This window comes from Quercus lobata, chromosome 12 (genome assembly GCF_001633185.2).
Source record: "Quercus lobata isolate SW786 chromosome 12, ValleyOak3.0 Primary Assembly, whole genome shotgun sequence".
In the NCBI taxonomy this organism is placed as follows: domain Eukaryota; kingdom Viridiplantae; phylum Streptophyta; class Magnoliopsida; order Fagales; family Fagaceae; genus Quercus; species Quercus lobata.
In genome coordinates this window covers 9,905,285-9,930,233 of record NC_044915.1, presented here as the reverse complement: position 1 = coordinate 9,930,233, position 24,949 = coordinate 9,905,285, and the positions used below count along the sequence as shown (strand labels likewise).

General features: G+C 32.4%; 1 protein-coding gene across 1 annotated transcript; it reads left to right on the top strand.

Moving 5' to 3' along the window:
* The first annotated feature begins 2,740 nt into the window (after nucleotides 1–2,740).
* LOC115970203 (putative disease resistance protein At4g19050) lies at nucleotides 2,741–16,403 on the top strand. Its single transcript, XM_031089863.1, has 4 exons — nucleotides 2,741–2,904; nucleotides 12,188–13,050; nucleotides 13,243–16,291; nucleotides 16,387–16,403. Exons 1-4 carry the CDS (start codon nucleotides 2,745–2,747, stop codon nucleotides 16,401–16,403), a joined length of 4,089 nt encoding a protein of 1,362 aa, XP_030945723.1. The 5' UTR covers nucleotides 2,741–2,744.
* The last annotated feature ends 8,546 nt before the right edge of the window (nucleotides 16,404–24,949 follow it).

The following is a 24,949-nucleotide window of genomic DNA, read 5'->3' as shown; positions in this document are numbered from 1 at the left end:
CTCTAATATTGAGAAAATTTGAAGGAGAAGAGTAGGATCGTAAGTACTACACGTCATATTATATCTCTACCGATCGAGCAGGGCACAAAGACTACATTAATATTACTAATATAATTTGTTTTAAGTAAAATTCTATTATAAAAGTTTCTACAAATTTAACAATATTAATATGAAAGTTTTAAGAAATTTAAAATAAACATAATAATGTACTATAAATTTTGGTTTTGATAATAACTCAATCTTACATCAAGTCTTTTACCACATAATTTAAGTTATTTTCTTTTCTTTTTAAATTTTTTTTTTTTATTATCTATATAGTTGTTCTATTTCATTGGTATTATTGAAATAAATTTATTTTTTTCTTAGTTTTCTAGTTTTTATTAAGCCAAGCATTGCTTGGACATTTTTTTTTTTTTGATAAGGCATGGACACAATTCTAGTGTGCTACTTTTTTGCATGATTCTCTTATACATATATATGTGTGTGCACATGAGTACATACTTAAAACTTCATAAATTCTTAAAAGTACATATAATTCCTCTAAGGAATCTAATTAAAATTCTATTACTAAAATTTTATGTGAGACTTTTTATTTCTGAAGTCTTTAAAATAAAGTATAAATAGTAAGTGGTACTACTAAATTTTGTCATCAAAAGTTTTAAAATTTTTAATTCTCGCCTTTATTATTATCTATTATTTTTCTTCCACACGTTTTTTCTTCTTGTTCTCCTTTTACTTTTTTGGTAACTTTTTTATTTTTTTTTTATTTTTTATAAATTTTTGGAAAGACAATTACAAACTTGAAACTTTTCCTCTCCGGCCACATAGATCCCCAAACACTAAAATTTCCGTTGTGTTTTTTCCTTTTTGACTACTTTCTCTCTCTCCAATATAATGGTGAGCATATTGGTTGAATAAACAGTGCTTTTTTTTAATGGGAGAATTATCAAGTTGTTTTGGATTACAAACGTGTTGCGTAGATGCATTCTTTGTTTTATAAGGGATGTGCACTTTTTTTTTTTTTTGAAAAAGAAACTGATGGATTTTATTAATAAAATTCAACAACATCCAATTGTAAAATCGAAACCAATATGAGATTGGACATCTTCCATCCATACTTGAGAATCTGGTATGCATAATGTATTTTTAGCCAGACTATAAGCAACTCCATTGTCATTTCTCTTAATGTGAGAATACAACAATCCTTCTCTACGAACATGTGAAAACCTAATACAATGAAATAAACTTGCAAAACATTTAACATCACGACTAAGTAAACCAAAGGATTACAAAGACTGCGAATCTGTATTCAAAGCGTTCATTGCAATCTCTGAAACTCCCTCTGGGGTGATATCTTCTAAACTCAGATCAGCATCAAACTGTAAAACCTTCAATATAACCAAAGTTTCAAGCTCTATGACAGTTAGGGGGAGAGGGATGATTCCGATCATGTGTGCCAAGCCTTTTCCTTGGCATTCTTGGATGATCACTCCAATCCCTACCCTATCTTCTTCTTGAAACATTGTATCGATATAATTTGTGCTCGAACCCTCCACAATTACATCAATAGTCGATCTCCAAAACAACACTAATCCACCTCCCATATCCAAAACAACATTCACAGAATTTTGTTCCTAGAAAATCGCATCATCAGAGTTCACCTTCAGGATCGGCCATGGAGGAGGTTTCCAAATGGCATGGTGTGGAGGCTGATTGGACTGATCTAGTTCATTACCCTTCATTGTTGTTGTTGTGCTTTTTTCCTTGTCTGGAATATTGACCATATTAAACACTTGCCGTTGGGATTGCTGGGAATTAGAGTTAATAGGAGCAATAATTGGTGAGCTGTCATCATTCCCCGCATTTAACTCCGTATCAATGCCCTTAGGATAGCTTAAAATCCCATTAATTGTAGGAGATAATGGTAGCGAAAATTCCGGGCTACCATGATTAGTGAGATTCATATCACTCCAACCGTTACTCATTGAATGCTTGTCCCCTCCCTGCCTATAACGTTCAGCTCCGATTGGCTCACCGGTTGGCTCATGCACCGGCTTGGAAAGCTTCTTGGTTTGGTTCTACTAAGTCGGTGGCTCCTCTTCCCTTGACTGAGAAGCTTGTCCGGCTTTGTTGTTCATCTTTCTCGTAGAAAAGAATCCTGGCACCGTAATTGATTTCTTCTTCGAAACCACTAATGGAGGCGCACGTAAATTGGGACCAAACTCCATAGAGATTGCCCGAGAGTCCAAAACACTACCTTGAAATCTGTTTCCCAAACCCCCTGAAGAAAAACCCACAAGCCTAGCAATACACTTGGTATTCCTAGGGACCTAACACCACCTTCAGATGAAGGGACCAACCAATTCTACAGTGCAAGAGAGTTCAGAGGTACACACTGAACTCTCGGGCAGTAGAGAAACTACACTTGCCCCTCTGTTTCTTTGGTCTTGAAACAGATGAGCTTCTTTTTTACTTTATTTTAATATTAAAGTTATGGAGTTATGTTGTGCATTTGAATTTTGACATTTGTTAAGGGATGTGCACTTGATTGATAGAATTTATTTGTTGCTGAATATCCTAATAGTAGCTATATATAAAATAAGTTTGGGTTTTAATTTTTGGGAAGGGCTTGTGTCCAGTGATAACTTTCACTGGACACAAGCCACACCCTAAATTTTTTAACTCATCAGGGTTTTGAAACGTTTGGGTTTCATACATTTTCTTTTGGTATAGGTATTTGAATAATGTCGGACCAATCTCCAAAACAAACAATGTCCCAACCATCTATAGAAAAAACAATGTCAGAACAATCTCCAAAACAATCAAAGTCGGAGCAAGCTGATCAAACCGTGAGAAACAAAATAACGGAAGTACTCCTTCCCAAGGATAATGCTTCAAGTCCGGGTACGGATCCATTCTAACTCTTCTTCTCCATGCCGATCGATATTGCCACATCTAGTTATATTCTTTGATTCTTATTTTATTTTTATTTTTACATCTACTTATTGTCTTAGATTACTTTTTGGATTAAATGATAGATATGGTTTGATTTTGTGCAAAAGTGCTTTAGACAGATTGATTTGGTTAAATATTTATATGTTCATTTTTTAGATAACTGAGCTCACATCATTCGTAAGATATCACCTCAAAAAAACAAAAAACTCATGGTAACATATATTGGTTGCTTTGGTCTTTTCAAATCTAAATGGAATGGCTTTAAGATATAATTTTAAAATTTAAAAGCATTTGGGACTGATTTAGGATATAAAAGATTTATCAGGTTTGGGTTTGACAACGTTCTCTCTATCCTAAACCTAACTAACTAAACTTTTAAGTATTATTTTACGTTGGCAGTATATCGTTGAGATTCACAAGTCAATTAAAAATCACAAATTAAAAATAATAATTTTACAAATGTAGATCAAAATTGGATAATAAAATTCATGATAAAAATAAAAGAAAAAAATCACTGTAAGTTATACAGTAATAAAATTTTAATTGCATTTGGTATTTTAAATTCTTGAAGCTTTGTTGATAAAATTTCACCATTGTTTTTATATAGTACTAGCTTGAGGAGGAGAAATTATAGCGTCCTTTGGTGGATCACGTCATTTGTCCACCATTACACTAAAAAACTTACATTTGTTTAAAATTGCTGAGTCAATAATTAATTTCTATTTAAAAATTTTTTCTAACTAACAATTTTAAACATGTGGAAGGTTTTTAGTAGAATGATGGACCACATCATTTGTCCACCATGTAGATCTTATAATTTCTCCTTGAGGAGGCTGTTGTGAATGCTATTAGAGTAAGATAAATTGGCTGCTTTAGTATTGCTTTGGCTTTTTCAAACCTAAAGGAATGGCTTTAAGATAAAAATTTTAAAATTTAAACCTATTTGGGATTGGTTTAGGATATAAATGATTTAAACTTTTATTATTTTACTTTTGTAGTCAAATGTAAAAATTAGCATGCTATGTCAAAACGCTAACATGACTGATGAGTGATGACCAAAATTTAAAATATATATATATATATATATATTCATGCCAAATAGTATGCCACATCAGCATAAACATTAAAAAAATAATTATTTTTTTTTTCAAAAAGTAATGTTAGAGATACAAACTTTTCTATAAAATATCTTATAAATTACTAATGTGATCAGTAATTATTGTTAAATAAAAAAAGTGATATTAGTAATAAATCTCGATAAAAGTCAATGAAAAGTTACCCACAATAACAATCGGTAAAAATATTGTAATGTATCGTTACTTTTCATAAATAAATAAAATAAGGATAGAAGTCAACAAAAAAAAAAATAATGCTAGTTATAAAGCTCGATAGAAGTCAATGAAAAGTTACCAACAATAACAATCAGTAAAAATATTATAATGTATCGTTACTTTTTTTCTAAACGCCCTCCCGTGCAGGCCGTCTCTTCTTTTATTTCTCCTCAACCATTTTCACTTTCATCTCTTTCTTCACTGTGAAGAATAAGCAAGAGTCTATCTAAAACAAAAATTTTATAGTAAAATTAGAACCAAGTCATACGGTTTCCACCATTGATGTACAAGAACCCCACTCTCTCTAAGTGAAGAAAAATGATCCAAGTACTGAGCATAAGTCTTCTGATACCTGAAACTACTCTCACCATGACATCTCTGCTGACTCTGCTTCTATTGTAATGACTAATGACACTCAACAAAGATATCATCAATCATACAAATCGCTCCCATCTCAATCAACCTCTAAATCAAATGAAACGTCCCTTCCACATCCATTTCATCACCACGATATCCCTCTCCAAAATCGTCGTCTTCAACCAGCTGGCAAAATTTAAATCAAATCCCTGAATCTTATTCACATCGCCAATATAACTCATGGAGGTCTGCGCAGTGCGCAGGTTGAATCTTCCTCATTTCCCTTATTTACCTTTTTTACTTGGATCTCAAAGAACAACGGGATTTTGATCTTATTTTATCTCAATGAATGAAAGAACAACGCTTGCACGTGAGGTTTCTAAGTTATCTGTTATTATTATTATTATTATTTTGATAAGTTTATGCTGACATGGCAGTTGATTTTTTTTTTTTTTTCGCTAAAACGCAAATTATATCATTTAAATTTGATTGAAATTTATTTCAATTTTTTAATTTTATTTTTGTTCAATTGAGTCCTCTAAGTATCAAATTTATTCAATTCAGGTATTTTGTCTAATTTTGCTTTAAAAATGCCCTTAAAAATTTTAATTTTTTACTTGAAAGAAATCTATAAAATTAATAATAATTTTTTCAAAAAAATCTTTTTTCATTAGTTAATTTCATACTTAAGGACAATTAAAAAAAAAAAAAAAGACTAAAGACTTAAATTGAATAATTTTGAATTAATTTAGATGACTCAATTGAATGAAAGTAAGTTAGAGAATTGAAATAAATTTTAGTTAAACTTAGAAGGTGCGCTTTGCATTTTAGTTTTTTTTTTTTTTGGTAATTAACCATGTTAACATTTTCTATCCAACACTTAACAGTAAAGACCATTTTGACACAATAATAAAAGATTAGAAGCTAAATTAACACATTTGAAACATTAGGGACCAAATTGACATATAAGGTAAATGTAAGGGACAAAACTCATAATTTACTCTAGGTTAAATTGTTGAAATATTCCATTATACAAAGTCAAAAATATCCTCAATTAAATATAAAAAGTCTAAAATATCCTCAACTAAATATAAAAAGTCTAAAATATCCTCAAGCTCAGCTAAACTTAACCCAGGTAAACACAGCCTGAGTAAAACTCTTGAAACCTCCATATAGTCATTCTCTTGAAATCAAAACCCCAATAAACCAAAACGTAGATTATATAACAAAAATTATGAAAAAGACAACCCAAATCAAAATTATAATAAAAGGCAAGGACTTGAAAAAACTAATAATAAAAAAATATATATATCCACATTCAATACCAACATTCTCATTTCGCCTCCTTTAAGAGCATTGGCACCCAAATTGTAAATTTATAGCATCAAAACCATAAAAGTGTGCATTATCGGAAATTCTAATGATAAAAAAATTTACAATTGTGCTACAGTACTATCTTATAAATAAGATGGTACTGTAGCAAGATGGTATTTTTATAAAATAATATTTTATTAGGTTTTGGGTTTTATTTGGGTATTGGATTTTATTCAAATTTTGAGTTATATTATTTTATTGAGTAGATATAATATTTTAATGTGTTGTATGATAAAATAAAAATTGAGAAGTTGGTTGCACAAGTAATAATTCTAAACCATAAAAATAGAAAAGTAACAAAATTTAAAGAGGTATAAATTCAGGTCAAGGACACATGAATCATTCTCCAACTAAAAATTCTATAAAAAAGAAAAAAAAAGTGAAAATGGCTGCCAGCCTTTCCCCTTAACCAATAAGGTATTAAATTTTAGCCTTACCAAACTCTGCTACACAGTAGAAACACACACGTACGGAGGTGCTCATAAATAATGTCCCCCCCTATCCATTATTCCTAAATCTTATGGCCGGTTTGGGTAAAGCGGATAGGAGATTGTAGGGTAGAATTTGCCAGTAATTAGCTAGATGTCACAATATTTTAGGAATCAAAAGATTCCGTTAAAATTAACGGATAGAGTAATAGAATAAGTGAATTTGCTCTTTTTTTTTTCTTCTTTTTTTTATTATTTTTTTTTATTTTTTTATTTTTTTTTAAAACAAAGAGGGGACATTGCTTTATTCCAAAAATTAGGAGGAAAATTGTACCCCAAACATAAAAATGCTTTTCCCCCCAAAAAAATAAATGTTGAATTATTTTGCTATCACTTAAAATAGTATAGAACATAATACAATTCATTTGCACTACAAGTAAAACACACAATACAACACATTTGCACTAGAAATAGAATACATCATATATTATCACCATGGGTGGTTAGTCTAGTGGCCATGGGTTCACTCCTAAGGGTTTGAGAAGTTGAGATCCTAGGTTCGAATCCCACAATGAGAAGCGTTTGAGAAATAACTTCATGCTTTCGACTCATACTCACTAACCCCCTCAATGGGGCTAGGTGTACAACAATGACTTATCCGGATCTCCTACTCTCGCAGGCCCAAGTCCAGGGAGAAGAGTGTCACTATGATAATGCCCAAGTGGAAGATGCCAACTCAGATAACCCCTTTACCCATTTTTCATTCATTGAAAAAAGAAAAGAAAAAGAATACATCATATATTTATTCAACACAATACAAAACAGGGAGAGAGTAATATAGCAAAATATAATTCTTATTAACACATATTTAATTCAAATCTCCTATTAAATAAATTAAAGACTTTGGATAGATGTTTTTTTTTTTTTTTTTGGGGGGTTAAAATAGATGCCTTTAGTTATGGACCAAAAAAAATCACAAACCTTAAACCTCATCATTACAAATATGGCAACTAATGATGCAAGATGTGAAAGCATTAAGATGCAAAACATGTCTAGTTTTAGAAAAACAAAAAAAAAAAAAACATTTTTCCTTTTAAAAAATAACCTCAAATACATGAGAGTTCCTTGAATTCACAATGAGAAAGGATTCTAGAATCTACTAGAGAAACAATAGATAAAAGTCTAAATTTTTATTAATATCAATAATACTGGAAAAACATTTACAAACTTAGAGGTCTATTTAAAAGCTTTGTAAAATTTGAAAGACAATAAAATATATTCTAAAATAACTTCTAATTAATACCTAACCATAATAGAAACCATATTTGACTTAAAAACTATTAAAAGCACTTAAAAATAAGGAAATAACTACCATAAACCTAAAATAACAAAAATTACATAAAAACACCAAACTTAATGAATTACAAAAATTAAATTTTAGATCCTGTACTACATCAACTAATGTAAATGCAATAACAAACTCAAAACAATAGAAGAGATAACCTCGTGAATAGTGTCTTACAATCCTTTATTAAGTGAATATCCTTTAAAATGATCCAACTATACCTTATACTGAAATAATGGGCAAATAGCCACTAAATGTTTCTGCATTTAGGAATGGAATGTCTATTTAAGCTAAGGAAATGAATGGAATTAAGTAGTATTTTTTGGATGTTTTAAAATAAATGAATGGAAATGAATGGAATGTAAGTAATCTTGTTTGAGAGTAACGTATAGGAAAATGAATGAATCATTTTATATGACAATATTATTATTAGACCCATATTTTAAAATAAATGACTGAATATATAGGGGTATTTTTGGAATTTTAGTAAAAAAAAAAGTCATTAAATCTAATTTTATTTCCTCTAATTCATTTCAATTTCAAGGGGGAATGAAAATTTGAAATTTTAAGGGAATAAAAAAGAATAAGTGTTTCCTCCTATCCATTTCATTCACTCCCACTTAAATTCTCAAATAAGGGAATAGACTTTTCATTTCTTCCATTAAAACTCCTAAACAAGGAAAGAGAATAATATTCTTTTTGTTCTTTTTCATTTCATTCCATTCTCTACTCCCAAACAAGGGCTTAGAGTACATCAAATATTTATTCAATATAAAATAGAGAGTACCATAACGAAATATCATTCTTACAAACACATATTTTAAATCTCCTATTAAATAAATTAATGATGAAAGATAGATGTGTTTAAGCTACTTTTATTTTTGAAGTAGATGTCTCCAGTTATGATCAAATAAGAAATTACAGACAACCATCAAGTCCACCACAAATATGGCAGCCAATGTAAGTGCAATAACAAAACAAAAAACAATAGAAGATATAGCCTCATGAGTAGTGTTTTACAAAATCTTATTTAGTGAATCCCCTTTCAAAGGATCCAACAGTCCCTTAATGTCTTGTGGCGGGTGAAAAGTAGATCAATTAATTAAGGCTCGTTTTAATTATGTTACATTTCACCTACACAATTAATTTATAGAGATGGGATGCAAGGTCAACCTTTAAATACCTGTTGTGTAACAAGAGACAAAAATCAAAGTAAAAATCTCTATGCGAAGTGGAAATATTCAACTGGAAATAGCATAAAAATTAGCTAAGTGTTCGTCCTCGGTTCAGTCCAAGGATGAAGGTACAACTGAATAGTTTCTTTCTCTCTCTTTTGTATTTCTCCCCAAATCTTTGGTCCCCTTGATCCAGGTGCTTCTTGGCTTTATATAAATTAGCAAGAATACATTTGGATCTTACATTTGGAGGGTTGAGATCAAATTTTCTTGGTACTTATCCCATCAAGACCTTGCTAGAAGGTTTCTACAACAAAATATGAGCTGTGAAGGACACTATTCATGGTCATTTCTCCATTAATGCAATTAGTTAAGTGGTTGCAGTGCATTTAATGCGGAGGGAATGGTTGCCTTGTCCTTCCTTTTCCTTCTTTTCCTTGTTCAAAACCAAGTTACCTTTGTCTCCCCAGGGACTGCACCATGCTTCCTTCATTCTGGATTCTCGACCTTCCCAAGGTTAAGTAGGAACCTTCGGCATCTTCATTAGCAGCATCATCTTGAACTCCTTACTAGTTAAACAAGTTTTCTCCGTAAAGTTTCCTTCCTCGGAATTACTCTTGTTGCCTCTATTAACTACTTTTGATCCTCGTCCCCCCATAGGTCTGTTTGGGATCCGCTTATTTTGCTGAAACTAAAAACTTTTTACTGAAAGTACTGTAGATAAAGGTAAAAGTTAGTTGAAATAGTAAAGTGAGACTTATAAATAGTACCAAAAAGTGTAGTGAGACCCATGAATAATAGCAAAAATAAGGTAAATAGTAAAATAAACTCGTTTTTTAATTTGGAGCTAAACACATACTTATAGGAAAATAACCATTTCTACGTTTCTCGACCTTCACACTAGATTTTCCAATTGTATCTTTTATAAACCTCAGAAGTCCTAGTGTTAAGTTATAGAAGAAACTAGTTTCTATACTAACGATATGCACATTGGTTCATATCTAAAATCACATATATAATATCATTGTTCAATAACTAATATCTCATTCAAATCGTTGGTTCCTTTGACTAAGACTACACATGTTTAATTCAAGTATAAAAAGTGTAGAAAATTTCTAAATAAAACCAATTTAATAAAAATTTCTAACATGTTAGATAGAATAACGAGGTGAGGACACAATTGTGAAAACCATATTATAATATGAAATAGATCAACATGTAAAAAGAACTCCTCAAATTTGTGACAGTTGCAAATAGACATCCATGTTTGAGATTAAGAATAACTAAATTGACCTCTCTAGTACGTTCCATCAATTGTTAGTGTTGAAAAATCATTTTGAAAATAAGATTTAATAGTTTTTTTTCACTAAAATTAAAATCTAATTAAAAATTTTCTTTATTTAATCTCTTTTTATTTTTATTAAAAAAAAAAAAAAAAGGCAATCAAATATTATTACCATCCCCAGCAGTGGGTGTGGTGGTCTTTGGCCATCTCTCTCTCTCTCTTTGCAATAACATAGTCAAAAATAATTCTTTAGGGGATGTAGTTTTTATGTGGTTTACCTTAATATAATAAATGTATAAAATTATATATATGTATCTTATTTATTGGGAATATAATCAAAATATCACAAAATTATAAATAATTATTCTCAAAATAAATTTTTTAAAAAGTAATTATTTAAAAAGTAATCTCTTTGAATAATATATATATATATATATATATATATTGTAGGGGCTGGTCAGACACTAAAATTATTAAAAGTCAAGTTAATTGGGCCTGTGGCCCATCTGAGGATACAAATCTGTCTGAGGAGACCCATATCAAATTGTAGGGGTAATCAAACGAAAGGAAGAGTGAATATCACGAAAGATGAGTTCAGTATTCGTTCGAGGACAAAATCCTCCTAGGCAATATGAGTCCGAGGACGATTAGAACGCTACCTTGTTACAAACATACTTCGGAGCTACGTCACCACTAAAGGTGGGATAAGGGACCAAGGATAAGAAAGAGAAGGCAAACAAATATCTACAGCAACAGCTACCTCCGCATTAATTGCCTCTCAACCAACTCTTTGGCCGCATTAATGTGAAGGTGATGCCTGAACAGTAATGAAGCAGCCTTACAGCTACTAGTAGGAGGTTCCAGAAGGTGTTAAATGGGATAGAAAAAGATCTCTTGAACCCAACCTACATGTGTGTGGTGAGGATGGTATGAAGAAGGCAGTATATAACATGAAAGAAAAACATGCAAAAGGAGAAAAACATGCAAAAGGAGATCGGAACATAAAGAAAGACACAAAGAACACCCAAAAAAAAAAAAAAAAGAGCTGTATTAGTTTCAAAGAAAAACAAATTGTTGTGTCAGTTATAATCCACCATAAACGTGAAGTTATCGTTTTACTTTAAAAAAGTTAATCTAGTTCTTGAACACCCACGCTCTACAAATTTTATTGTTTAAACCTTAAACGTGCGAACCCAATACCAGTTTGGGGTCATTGCAAATTGAGTCCTTACATATATATATATATATATATATATATATATAAATATATATTTGGTAGGATCTTTGTATAATATTTAAATGGTTATAATAAACTAGAAAAAAAACAGAAGATATATGTATTCTTTCACATTTGAGTATATTCTAGTCACACCCCATGATTAAAAATGTTTTAATTAGAATCATTTGTTTTGGGATTGCTTTAATCACACCGCTTTCATGCATTTCCTTTGGAATGTTATCATTGAAATTTATTGTACTTATAAGTCAAAATATCTAATGTAAGCCTCAAGAAAAAGTTTACATCATCCTGTGCTCGATAAGATTACACACTATTTCTAACATTTGCTGAAAACTAACTGGATTAATAAGAAATGAATAAAATTTGGAGATGCATTATTACATTATACATATAAAAATTTTATACTAATTTACAACCGTTTATATTTTTTGTTTATTTATTTAAATATCATCCCTTCACATATATCTTGATAGGATATGCTTATAATATGTTTTTTTCATAAAAAATTATAATATGTTTTTTTAGAAGAAAAATATGGTTAGAAACATTGAAATTTGAAGAAAATTGATAGTATGGAATCTGCTTGTAGGTCACCCAAACCTCATATGTTAGATGCTTTCTAAAATCACAATGATTTTTGTTTGCTTAATAAATTGGGATCAAAATTCTAAAGTGATTTTGTTTTTGGATTTTATAGCATCTGCGTTGGCAACAGAAGAGGATATAGTGCATGATTTGATGGACGAGGGTGTGTCAACAATTGTTCTGACTGGAGAAGCTGGAGTAGGAAAAACTTGGATGGCGAGCGAGATCAGCAAACGGGCAATGCAGGTGGGCATATGTTTTGGGACTATTTGGGTGTTTCCGAATCCAGAGGATCTCAGCTTTCCGATTACAGGGGATCTCAAGCCTCATATCTTGAGCATTGCCCACCAGTTATCTGTACTTTCTACTGTTGAGGAGTGGGAAGATCATAGTACCGTCATTGATGAAAATATTACTGTCAATGATGAAAAGAAGGCAACGGATGAGACTGGGAAGTCGGGAGATGACACTACTTTCGAAGATGACGAAAAGGAGGCATCGGAAGATAGCCTGAAGAAGAAGATGTCTGATAAGCTTGAGAAGATGAGATCTGATAAGCTTGAGAAACTGAGATTTGATTTGATTCAGGAAGTGAAAAATGATATGACTGATGTGCTTGAGAAAATGAGATCTGATGAGCTTGAGAAAAAGAAACTTTTATCTGCTGAGCTTGATAAAATTGGACTTGATGAGCTTGAGAAAATGATGGTTGACATGGTTAGGATAAATGAACTTTTATCTGCTGAGCAGCCTGGGAAGATGATATCTGGGATTGAGAAAACGAGATATGAGAATATGATATCTGAGTTTGAGAAAATTATATCTGAGAAAAATGAACGTTTATCTGCTCTGCTTGGGAAAATATCAGAGAAAGAGAAAATGAAATCTGAAGTATCAGAGAAAGTGAAATCTGAAATACCAGAGAAAGGGAAAGAGAAAACGAAATCTGAAGTATCAGAGAAAGAGAAAGAGAAAGTGAAATCTGAAATACCAGAGAAAGGGAAAGAGAAAATGAAATCTGAAGTATCAGAGAAAGAGAAAGAGAAAGAGAAAATGATATCTAAAATATCGAAAAAACTGAAAATGATATCTAAAATATCAGGACCGACAATGAAATTTTTCAAAGGATGGACGTGTCTAGTAATTCTAGATGGTTTTCCTGAAGAGGTGCAAGAGATGAACTACTTCAAATACATTCAGCTGCTTCCTCAAAGTGATAGAGTTGTGTTTAAGTTTTTAATCACTACAAGAAGAAAAGTGACTGAGCCTGAGACTGGGAGCAACAAGAAAGTGTTTAAGATTGAACGCTTGTCTGATGATGATTCTTCGTCTCTATTGGGGAAGAAAGTCAAGGAAAAGGATCAAGGCCATCCAGATTTTGAAACATTGTATAAAGAAATTGCTAAAAAGAGCAAGGGTGCTCTGCCAGCAGATATTAAAACGTTGTATGAAGAAATTGCTAAAAAGAGCGAGGGTCTGCCAGCTATAATCCTTATGGTAGCAGCAGCCTTAACTCATATTGAAGAACATGATTTCGATTCGAGAGTTTGGTTGTTGAAAGGTGCTCTGGATGAACCAGAATCCACGCTACTGGGCTATGTGTATGACATGTTGGCTTGCACTGATATGGCTTTGATGAATTGTTGTTGGCAAAGTAGGCAATTATTTCATAAATTTGGAGGCATCAATTATGAGGAGTTGATAGCTTGCTGGATACTCGAAGGATATATTGATGTTAATGATCAGTTTGACAAGGCATATGAAGAGGGACATTGTGTTTTGATGAAGCTTATAGATCGTGGCATACTGAAATTACGCGTAGATGGTCTTGTTACCATGGAAGGACTAGCACTTACTGTTCCTGATGAGCATTGCCATGGTTGCCGGACGTCAAGCTTGGGATTGGCTACTGTTCCTGATGATCATTGCCATGGTCGTGAGATATCAAGACTGGGGTTGGCTAGTATTCTTGAGTATGGAAAGGAGCTAGGCATTGGGCGAGTTGCACCAGGGGAAGGCATGATAAAAACACCATACGGTCCTAAAAGTTGGAACAAAGTTTCCACACTCTTGATAGATGGAAGTCGTTTCTCCGGGGAAGTCCTTGACACAATGTTTCTTCAGCCCATGAAGAATCTCCAAGTTCTTGCCATTTTCAATCCCAGATTCAGGTCACTACCCTCGTTTTTGTTTGAAAATACTGACCTTCGCTTGCTTGTGCTCAGGGGCTGTGATCAATTGGATAACATTGATCAAATCAAAAACCATGAAGATTTAATCGTTCTGGAAATATCTGGTGCTAGCTCCTTGCAGAAAATTCCAGATGATTTTTTCCTGAAGATGAAACAACTTGAAAGCCTCAATCTCTCTGCAGTCCCGTTTCAATCACTGCCTTCTTCACTTTCCAAGCTAACTAAACTACGTCGTCTCATCCTTCAAAAGTGTTCTGAATTGAAAACACTACCATACCTAAAAGAAATACCACCAAACCAAAAACTTAAGGAAATACCACCAAACCAAAGACTTGCCAACCTTGAGGTCCTTGACCTTTCTGGTTCTACTTCTTTGAAAAAAATTACAGACAAATGCTTAAATCTTGAGAAACTTCAAATGCTTGACCTTTCCCAAACCCAAATTAACCATTTGCCCATTCTGAAAGAACTTAAAACACTCACTCGGCTCATATTAAAAAACTGCAAATCCATAACCAGATTGTCCAAATTTGATTCGTTAGCTTCTCTCCATAATCTGGGTCTTTCTGGTTCTACTACACTGAAGCAAATCCATCATGATGATTCCTTTAAAAACAAAGGTGGCCTCAAAGTCCTTGATTTATCTGAATCTGGAATTGATAGTTTACCTTCCAGTTTTACAAACCTTTCTACTCTTGAGTCGTTTGATCTTTCTGGTGTCTCTAATTTGGTCAAAATCCGAGAAAATATCTTTGCAGGGATGACATGTCTTCGTAGTCTCAACCTCTCAAACACTAAAATTGAAGAACTGCCACCATCCATTTCCAATCTTAAGAACCTTCGTCAGCTCCTTCTAAGTAATTGCACATTGAAAACATTGCCGAAAACGGGAGGGCTTACTAGACTTGAGAAACTTGATCTTTCTAATGCCTCTAGTCTGGATAAATTCGAAGACGGATCCTTTGACCATTTGACTAACCTCCGCTATCTCAACTTCTCAAACACCCAAATTACAAGTCTACCATCTATAGCCAAACTCGTGAAGCTTCGCCAACTTTTGCTACAAAATTGTGTACACTTGTCTGAGTTGCCGTCCTTGGATGCCCTTGAACAACTGGAGGAGCTTGATCTATCAGTAAAAGAAACAGAAAATAAATCCTCTCAATCTTCTCAAGAACCTTTGGCAGAGCCTTTGAAAGAAAATGAGGCTAAATCACCAGTGAAAGAAACAGAAAAGAAACCTTCCGAGTCTTCTGGAGAACCTTCGGCACCAGTAAAAGCAACAGAAAAGAAGCCCTCTGAGTCTTCTGGAGAACCTTCGGCAGAGCATTTGAAAGAAACTGAAGCTGCTAAATCACCAGTAAAAGAAACAGAAAAGAAATCCTCTGAGTCCTCTAGAGAACCTTCAAAAGAAACTGAAGCTAAATTATCAGTAGAAGAAACAGAAAAGAAATCCTCTGGGTCTTCTGGAGAACCTTTGGCAGAGCCTTTGAAAGAAGTTGAAGCAAGATTCTTAGAGAAGATGGTCCACCTTAGGCTGCTCAACCTATCAGGAACAAAACTTAAGATTAAGATACCTCTAATGTCCAACCTCACCAGCCTCACCAACCTTACCGAGCTTTGCCTAGGAGGTTGTAAACTTTCAGATACTGTTCCAAGTTTGGAAATGTATACAAAGCTAAATGTTTTGGATCTTTCAAAGACAGAAATTCAATCTTTACCATCACTTGAGAATCTCACCAATCTCCGTGGTCTAAAGTTAAGAGGTTGTAAAAAATTACAGCAACTACCAGATCTGAAGTCATTTAAAGATTTGGAGTCTCTTGATTTACAAGAGACTGGGGTCAAAGAATTTCCCTATTGGATCTCAGAGTTGACTCATTTGAAGCACCTTGATTTACCAGACTTAAATGATCTTAAAACACTTGATTGGGAGAGGATAAAGAACTTACCAGAGGAGCTAAACTGGGATCATTGTGGCATCTTCAAGTTCAATGAAGAGAGGCCTTGCATGTCATTGAGTGGCACTGAATTTTTCCAATATTTGACGAAAAAAAATTTTCCAATATGGGAGACATGTTTCAAAGAATTTCAATTCTCTGTTTGTGCTCTTACGAAGGAAGGGAAAGATTCTAGGAAAGAAAAGAAGAAAGATAAAGGTTCCATCCAAGGAAAGAAGGAAAACAAAGTTTCGAGGCCAGAAAATAAGGATGACAAAGCTTCGAGCCAAGAAAAGAAGGAAGACAGAGCTTCTAGCCAAGAAAAGAAGCAAGACAAATCTTCTAGCCAAGAAAAGAAGGAAGACAAAGCTTCAGGACAAGAAAAGAAGGAAGACAAAGCTTCAGAACAAGAAAAGAAGAATTACAAAACTTCAGGACAAGAAAAGAAGGAAGACAAAACTTCTAGCGAAGAAAAAAAGAAGGAAGACAAAACTTCTAACAAAGAAAAGAAGGAAGACACAGCTTCCTGCAAAGAAAAGAAGGAAGACAAAAGTAGAGATATTTGTTGGCATAGAGTTGACCCAAGCTTTAGAAAAATCTACTTCCAAACTCATTGTTTTCCTAAAGAACTTCATCGGTATTTGGAAATCATTGGATTTGACGAGTATCCTGTTGGTGTTGAGGATGTGCTCATGAAAGCCGAATATGTGTCTTTGATTGAAAATGACTTCGTCGAAAGCTTATCTAATTTAGGTGTGGGCAATTTGAAAGCAATGAAGGGCTGTTGGTTGGAGAGGTGTGGCGAAATGGAGACAATATTTTGCAGAGAAGATGCAGAAGTTGAAATGCAGAAAAATCTAAACATTCTATGGGCATCAAACCTTCCTGAATTGAAGAGTGTGTACAGTGGGGAAATGCCACATGAGAGTCTCCTAAATCTAACAGAACTGTATTTAGATTGTTGTCCGATGCTTGAAGTTGTTTTTCCCTCTTCTCAGCTGCCAGAAAATCTTAAAATCCTTGAAGTCAAATTCTGTGATAAATTGGAGACTCTGTTTAGGCCCACTAAAGTAGAAGAATATAGGCACAGTTTACAAAAGCTGCATTTGGTGGAACTGCCTAAGTTGACTAGCATGGGGTTGCTGGAGGGAAACAACATTAAGGACAGATTCCCATCCTTGAAAGTAAAAATCAGGGAATGCCCGAATCTGAAGAACATAGGAACAGTTCAGGAGTTGGGAGGACTTGTGGAAAATTCTAAGATTGAAGAGTATTGATTGAAGTGCCATCTCAACGTGGCTTTTGGAAGGGTGGGATATGCAGCAAGTTTGAGAAGCGACCTCCTGGTGTGTGTTTGTGTGTGATAGGCAAGGTCCCTCAATATTTATCATGTGCATTTTGCCGCTAACAGGTAACTTTTGCTTTCTTATGGTCTCCCTGCGTGTTTATTATGTACACTACAGAATGTGCATGTTTGCTCAGCCTTCTGTTTTTCAATTCTCTAAGTTCATTTTTCTTATATTTTTCTTGATGTGTGGTAGGCAATTTTTATAGGTTTTTCTCCCCTTAATAATTTGATAGTTAAAATGATGAGGAATAAGAGATTTAAACACTAATTCTTTCAATATAGGAGAGCCACTCGATTACTAAGCGCCTGACAACAAGTTATATAGTTGTTGCAAAAGTTGTCTATCAATATTGGATTTTTTGTTCTTTGTATTATAAAAGTTTTTGTATTGTAATGCTCCCAAAGAAAAAGATAAAAGAAAAGAGTTTATTAAATTAGGACATTAAATAAATTAATTTTGGTATTAATTATTTATTAGGTTTCCCTTTATGTTCTGTAATATCAAGAGCTTTATAGATCAATTGATACCCTCCTATTTAAAGTTCAAATCTCATTCTCTCAATAATCAAATTATAAAAAGAATAATTTATTATTAATTTTAAGGGTGTAGTTTAGAAAAATTAAATTAATCAGCTTCTATTAATTTCTAAAATCATCAAATGAAACGTATTCTATATAGAATTCTAGGGAGGAGTCTAAAATTTACTAAGGATAATAGATCGTGGTTGAAATCTTGAAGCCAAGATCAACTAAAGCATCCCCAAGGTAAGAAATTCTTACTAGTAATTCTAATCTCTTCAAATTTCCAAAATATAGAGTTTTAACATTTGGGGATTTTTCAATATTAGAGGGATTTTGGCCAATTAATTTTATTAAATGTGATACTTCAATGGATTTTGGTTTTTGGGCTTAGATCATTGACTCTAGGATGTTAATAACTTCATTTTTTTAATGAGATTAGTTAATGAATTAGCCCTTAACATGAAATTAGCATTATAATTTCATTAAAAAAAAAAAAACTATATATTTGAATTCTGATATGGTACATAAAAAGAAAATGTAGAAAAGACAAAAGAAAATTATAGAAAAATTGGGGAAAAAATATGGAAATTAAGGGTTTATATCAAAGCCCGCTCCCGGGCCATATTGTTGGGGGAAAATATGGCTCACCTCTTGCCCAATTTGGTCCAATAAGCAATTTATCTTAAAGTATGTAATTTCCAAAATGTAGAAACTTTAAGAGGCAATTTCATATTGCTTCTCTCAAAATTTTTATGTCAAATTTTAAGATAGTATTTTTTTTTCCAAAATTCCGTAAGTAATATTTTTTTGGTTTTCTCTTAGCTGAGGTGTTTTAAGGAAAAAGTTCAAATTAGATCGAACATGCATACATTTTGGTTAATTGCTAAAGTTTAGGGTTAGTAAATTAGTTTGTATGTTCCATTATATTAGCTTGATCTTGAGTGTCATACCTTTGAAATTTGGTGGTTTTAGTAAGGCTATTGGAGGTAAGTGACATTCCCCTTATCTAGTGGTATTTTTACTTAACACATTTAATAAAATAATTAATTATTCTTTTTAGGAAATTATTGTTGATTTTTTTTTTTTAAATAAGTTTGTTTAAGGGGGGAAAAAAACACAATTTCCTTCCTTTTTTGATGAAAAAATGATGGAAATTTTTTATTAAATTTATTTTCTCTTTCAAATGTCTACCTTCTTCAAAATTGAAATAAATATGTGAACTTTTTTGTGTAAAATACCAATGGTTCAAAGGGAATAGATATATAAGATTGTCTCTATTGTTGATTGAAATGTTATTATATATGATTTTGGATATGACTACAATGAAAATTCATTTGTTTTATGAATTTGATTGATTACAGTTTGACTATACTTTGTACCCCACCAATGGGGTATGCATTGGTATTTTTGGGTCTTACACTAGCCTATATGTTATTCTAAGTCTAGTCATAGGTATATAACATGATCATAATCATAATTGTTTAGTATATGTAATATTTTATGACATTTGTATTATTTTCAAAGTTCAATGAATTTCTATATAATTGTCAATTGCTCTTAGCAATGTAATTATTAGTTCTAAATAAATTTAATTATTGTTTCCAAAACTACTAATTAAGTTTGTTTACTATGACCAATGATGTTTTTATTATATACCACATTTTTATCCAACTAGGTTAGGGCTTAAAGCTAGTGGTTACTTATTGAGCTCACTATTTTCTTTCTCTTTTACAGATATTGGGGAGTAGCAAGCTTATTGAGCTGTTGTTGTGTGTGATAGGAGCTTAGTGCTAGTATCAATAAATGTTACATGTTGAAGTTTGAGCAACTTTTAAAATCTGTATTTGAGGAACTTCTACTTGTGGTATGGAGTCTTGAAAACAATTTGGATTTATTTGCTTAGCTATTAAAATTATCTGAGATGAACAGTTATTTGTAATAATATTTAATTTGAATCATTTCTGAGTGTATGTTTTGGAGGACAATTATAGCATTTAATAGGGTCTTGTACCTTGAAAGGTGAATCTTTCGAGTGTGCAGTCATTATTACATGCCCAATCGTCACCTCTGAGTTTGAAACTTACCTATATTTTTCTTCCAATTTGTTACTTTCCTTATTTTAGGTAACTACTTCTCTTTTTTTCTTTTTTTTCACTCACATCAAATTCATTTATAAACCCTATTTCAACAAATATAGGTAATTTGAACCGTGTTCCCCAAATATAGGTAATCACTGTAGATTAAATAGGTATGTACAAATAAGTTGACGGGAAAAGGTTTTGGGTGTTTGGTCACCTATTTTCACTCCTTTACTCATTTTAGGTAATTTGCTACCAATGCTCTTATTGAACTCTCAATTACTACTTAGTGCTCATCAATTGTATTGTTTTCCTTTTCATAATTTTATTTTGTTGTTGAAGAGTTAGATAAGACTTTAACTTCTAAGTTGCAATGTTGTTACTATATATCGATCTTGTTTTTCCAAGTACTTCTACCCCCCCCCCCCCACAAAAAAAGGTTTTAAAGGTGATGGAATCTTGGAGTAGGCAGGGGCGGCCCAACATAATTTGGGACCTAAGGCGAAAAATTTATGCGGGGCCTTTAATAGATAAATATTAATTAAACAAAATTATTTAATACTAATCAAATTAAAGTTAATTTGATACATTAAATACATAAATAATACCAACTAGACTAATGTTAATTTCATATAGGGAATTGAATATCATAGTTGAATTATAAATATTAATAAAAAGAAATAAAAATATATTGCGATTTGAAAAGATACTTTATTTTGGATATAAGATGATGCATAGTTAAATAAAGTTGTAATCTAATTTTTAATTTTATATTTTGATTTTAAGAGAGAGAGAGATATATATATTATTTGGTGTATGGTTTTGTAGGATATTAGTTTACAAAAATCAAAGTCTCAAACTATTAGGGGAGATTAATCTATAATTGATGATTTAATACATTTGCAACATCTTTTTGAAATATTTTAGGGTTTCAATTGAGTTAAGTTGTCTTGTACTTTGAGAGTCTTAATAGAAATGAAAAAGAAAAATACGCTAATTAAAAGTACTATAAAATGTTCAAAATATAATGTGATATTGTTTCTCATTGATGAATTTCATCAATTTAACTAATGAATGTTTATATCACATTTTTTGTGATTAATAACATGGCAATTTGTAAGCTAATAGTAAAATTTGTATATCACTAATAAAAAAAATGTACAACCTTTAGAAAATATATATAATTTTATAAGAATTTGGGCATTTTAACTATAAAAAATGGGGCCTTTTTTCTCAAGGAATTTTTTTTTTTTAGTGGGGCCTTAGGCCTAGGCCTAACTTGCCTAGGCCTTGAGCCGGCCCTGGGAGTAGGAAACTAATTTCTTGATAATCTGAAAATAAAAACATATTATGCATTCATAGTTTAATTAAATATTAAGAATCTAGTAGTGTTTGCCCCTTTAAACACATATATTTTGAACTTTTGAGTTCAAGATCGTTCCATGTGGAAAAGATAATTTGCATAGAAGATCCCAAATTGTTGGGTGTAAGGGGATAAAAACCTTTGTCCCGCTTTGGCTTATTCAAATTTCAAATACTTTTCATAAATTGCATTGTTCTTTTTTCCATAGTTCAAATTTGTTGTTGTAAATTAAGTTAGACAAAATTTAAGCTTCTTGGACCTTGGTTGCAGTGTTGTTAGTTGTTACACTTGAGAGTTAGAGATTATTTTACCCACAATCCTCTACATCATTTCTCTAAAGTTTCCATCTACTCCCACCTTTCCATCTACACATCCTTGAGAGATTCTTAGCCCAAACTCTTACCTCATCCATTCTAAGTATTGAGAGAAGCTTTGGTGCCTTTGGGAAGTATTGGAAAAAGCCATTGAGTAGCGGATGCAATCGGGTGGAATTGCGAGATCTAGATAACTAGCGATGACATGACTCCAAGATGTTCGTTGGTAGCAGGAGTTTGGAGGGCTCAAGTACATTGGGTAGATTAGGCTTTGAAGGTCTTTTTGATATTTGTGTACTCCAACTTATTCAATAGTGGATTGATTTCAACTTGGAGAGCCGTGGAGAGGTTTTTCACCAAGTACTTCGATTTCCATTTCAATAGCACGTCTCGGTGTTATCTTTGTATTTACATCTCTCTTCCCTACTCTTTAAGTTTTACATTTATCACTTATTGTACTTGCTTATAGCTTAGAGTAGTGTTCTGATTTATTGCACGTGTTTTACTCTTATTTCGTACTTAGATAAGTTAGAGTAAAAGTAATCAAGCCGTAATTTAAAATTGGGGAGGAGTCTAAACAAGCATTAGTATTTTCTCACTAATTGAGCTTTCAAGGAGTATTATAGGCTAATAGCTAGTCAATGATTTGTTCTTTCTATTTCAATTACATTATTTTTCTTATGCACAATGTTTGTTTTCTATATAGTGTTGTTTCTACACAGTGTTGTTTTTTGCATATTTGGTTGTTTTCTATATAGTGTTTCTCTTTCTGCACAATGTGTTTTCTGTACAATGCTGTATTTGCGCACTTTTTTTTTTTTTTTTTGCATTTTGGTTGTTTTTTGCAAAATAGGTCTGGTTTCCCCAGTATTGATGTTACAAGGTTCTTATATAATGTTTTCTCATACTTTATCTAATAGAATTTATGTTTTGTATCTATTAAAAAAAAAAAAGAATATTAGGCCACCATCCAGCCATCACACGCCATCAAAAAAACCCATCTCAACCTTTGCCCACCTCAACCAGTTCCAAAATCCCAAATCACAACCTATCTTAGTCGCACCCACCAACCAAATCATGACCCAATTTCGATGACGCATTGATGTGATACCCAAGGGTAGTTGATCATGAGAGAGGGAGAATAAACGAGATCAAAAGGGCACAAAACCACCTTCAAACTTAGATCTCCTTCAAACCAGACTAGCCACTATCAGAAACCACCACCAACACCTCGCAAATAAAAAATTAACACAAACCTAGCAACCATAACACATCAACACCCACTACATAAATAAAACCGAAAATCAACATAAACCTCACACTCACCACATAAATCAAACCAAACCCATCATCTACCACACCCACCGCCCAAATCAGCGTAAATATCAACACAAAACCTGCAAAAATTTACTTTCATGATGAAGTCAAATTCGTCAGTCAATATGTTTGTCCAATGAGAATGAATTCAAGTCCTACAGCGAAATAATAATGGATTTTCCTCCTTTTAAGGTCACTAGCATGGTGCTTGCCAATGAGCCTAAACTAATGAAGTCAAATTCATCAGTCGATATGTTCGTCTAGACGGAATCTGATGAGAATGAGTTTGAGACCTACAACAGAATAACAATGGATGTTCCTCCCTCTAAGGTCACTGGTGGTGCCTGTTAATAAGCCTCCAATGATGATGTTGAGAGAGAAATAATAAGAACTGTGAGTGTATTTTAGTATGTATGGATGTGAATGTGTGTATCTATGTGTATGTGTGTACCTATCCGTACCTTTGCTTAGGTACTAAGGTGGTTTATATAGATCTCTAACTTCTCTAACTATTAGAGGCCTTTAATGGTGGTCTTAATGGCTCTTGTAACACATTTGATGGCTTTATGAGATGATTGATTATCTTGCCAATGGTCATGTATACGCGTGCATTCATTGGTAATGGCTCATGCATTAATTATGTATTTATGGCACTTTGGTCGTCCAACGATACCTACTTTGGTCGTCCAAAGGCTTTTCTAGACGATGGGAATTTATTGGTTCATCATTTCATATACCCAAATCCACCACCATCGCAGCTATGGCCACCAAATTTAAGAGTCACGATTCATTATAGCTTCGACTACCACAAGATGGAGCTTATGTGGAGAGAGACAGAGACAAAGACAGAGTTTGGTGGGGAGAAGGAGAAAGAGAGAGAGGAGACTGTTTTGAGAATTAAAAAACATTTTGTAGGACTAGCTAGCGAGGAAACTATCTTGCCACATGTGGCGATCAATGTTGATCACTACAAATTTTTAGTTAGTTTATTAAGCCTAATGCATGGATTTTTTTGGATTTTTAGCTATATTTTTAACTTTAGACCAATTTATTAAGACTAATATGAATGCTCTTACATTTATTCATGTTTGCTAACTATAACTATAAGCTCAACATGCCTTCTTTATAAAGAATCAGTATTTAATTTGTTCATATGAAACAATGGACCACATTATTTTTTGATGAGAGATGCTACGTCTATAACATTTCTACAACATTTTTACAACAAATCACATGTGATTAGTGGTTATTAGTTCAAATTTCAAACTAACGCTAAAATTACTTTTTTGCCCTAACAATAACAACTAGTAACAACTTGCCATTTAGGATTTGTTGTAAAAATATTGTAGAAATGTTGTAGACATATCATTTCTCTTTTTTGATAATCGAAATAATGGACCACATCATATTATAGGTTGCTTCAGGTGCATAACATATATCTAACAAAGAGTAGAATTTACATTTTCTCTTCTAAATTTTTATTCTGCAAATTATTGCCTTAAAAATTGATGTATTGGTTTATGATATCTCTCACGTTGTTTTGGAATATTGAACAATATCTTTTGCATTTCACTTGAAATGGAAAGAAAACATTCACAATTAATATTTTATTTCCTAAATCCAAAAGTGTAAAAACTGTTATATTGTTAATTTTTTTTTTTAATGTGACTCTAGATACATTTAATTTGAGCCATAAAATATAACAATTTAATTGAATTTTTTTTTTTTTTTTCCTTTCATGCTTTGGGGGCAATAGGTCACCCGCATTGGAAAATTATTCAAGAGACAGGAATGTCGATC

Excerpts from the sequence above, each read along its gene's own strand:
- LOC115970203 (XM_031089863.1), top strand. The coding sequence starts at position 2,745 with ATGTCGGACCAATCTCCAAAACAAACAATGTCCCAACCATCTATAGAA. Across the intron at positions 2,905-12,187 it reads GGATAATGCTTCAAGTCCGG|CATCTGCGTTGGCAACAGAA; the intron begins GTACGGATCCAT and ends TGGATTTTATAG. Across the intron at positions 13,051-13,242 it reads CAGAGAAAGAGAAAGAGAAA|GTGCAAGAGATGAACTACTT; the intron begins GTGAAATCTGAA and ends TTTCCTGAAGAG.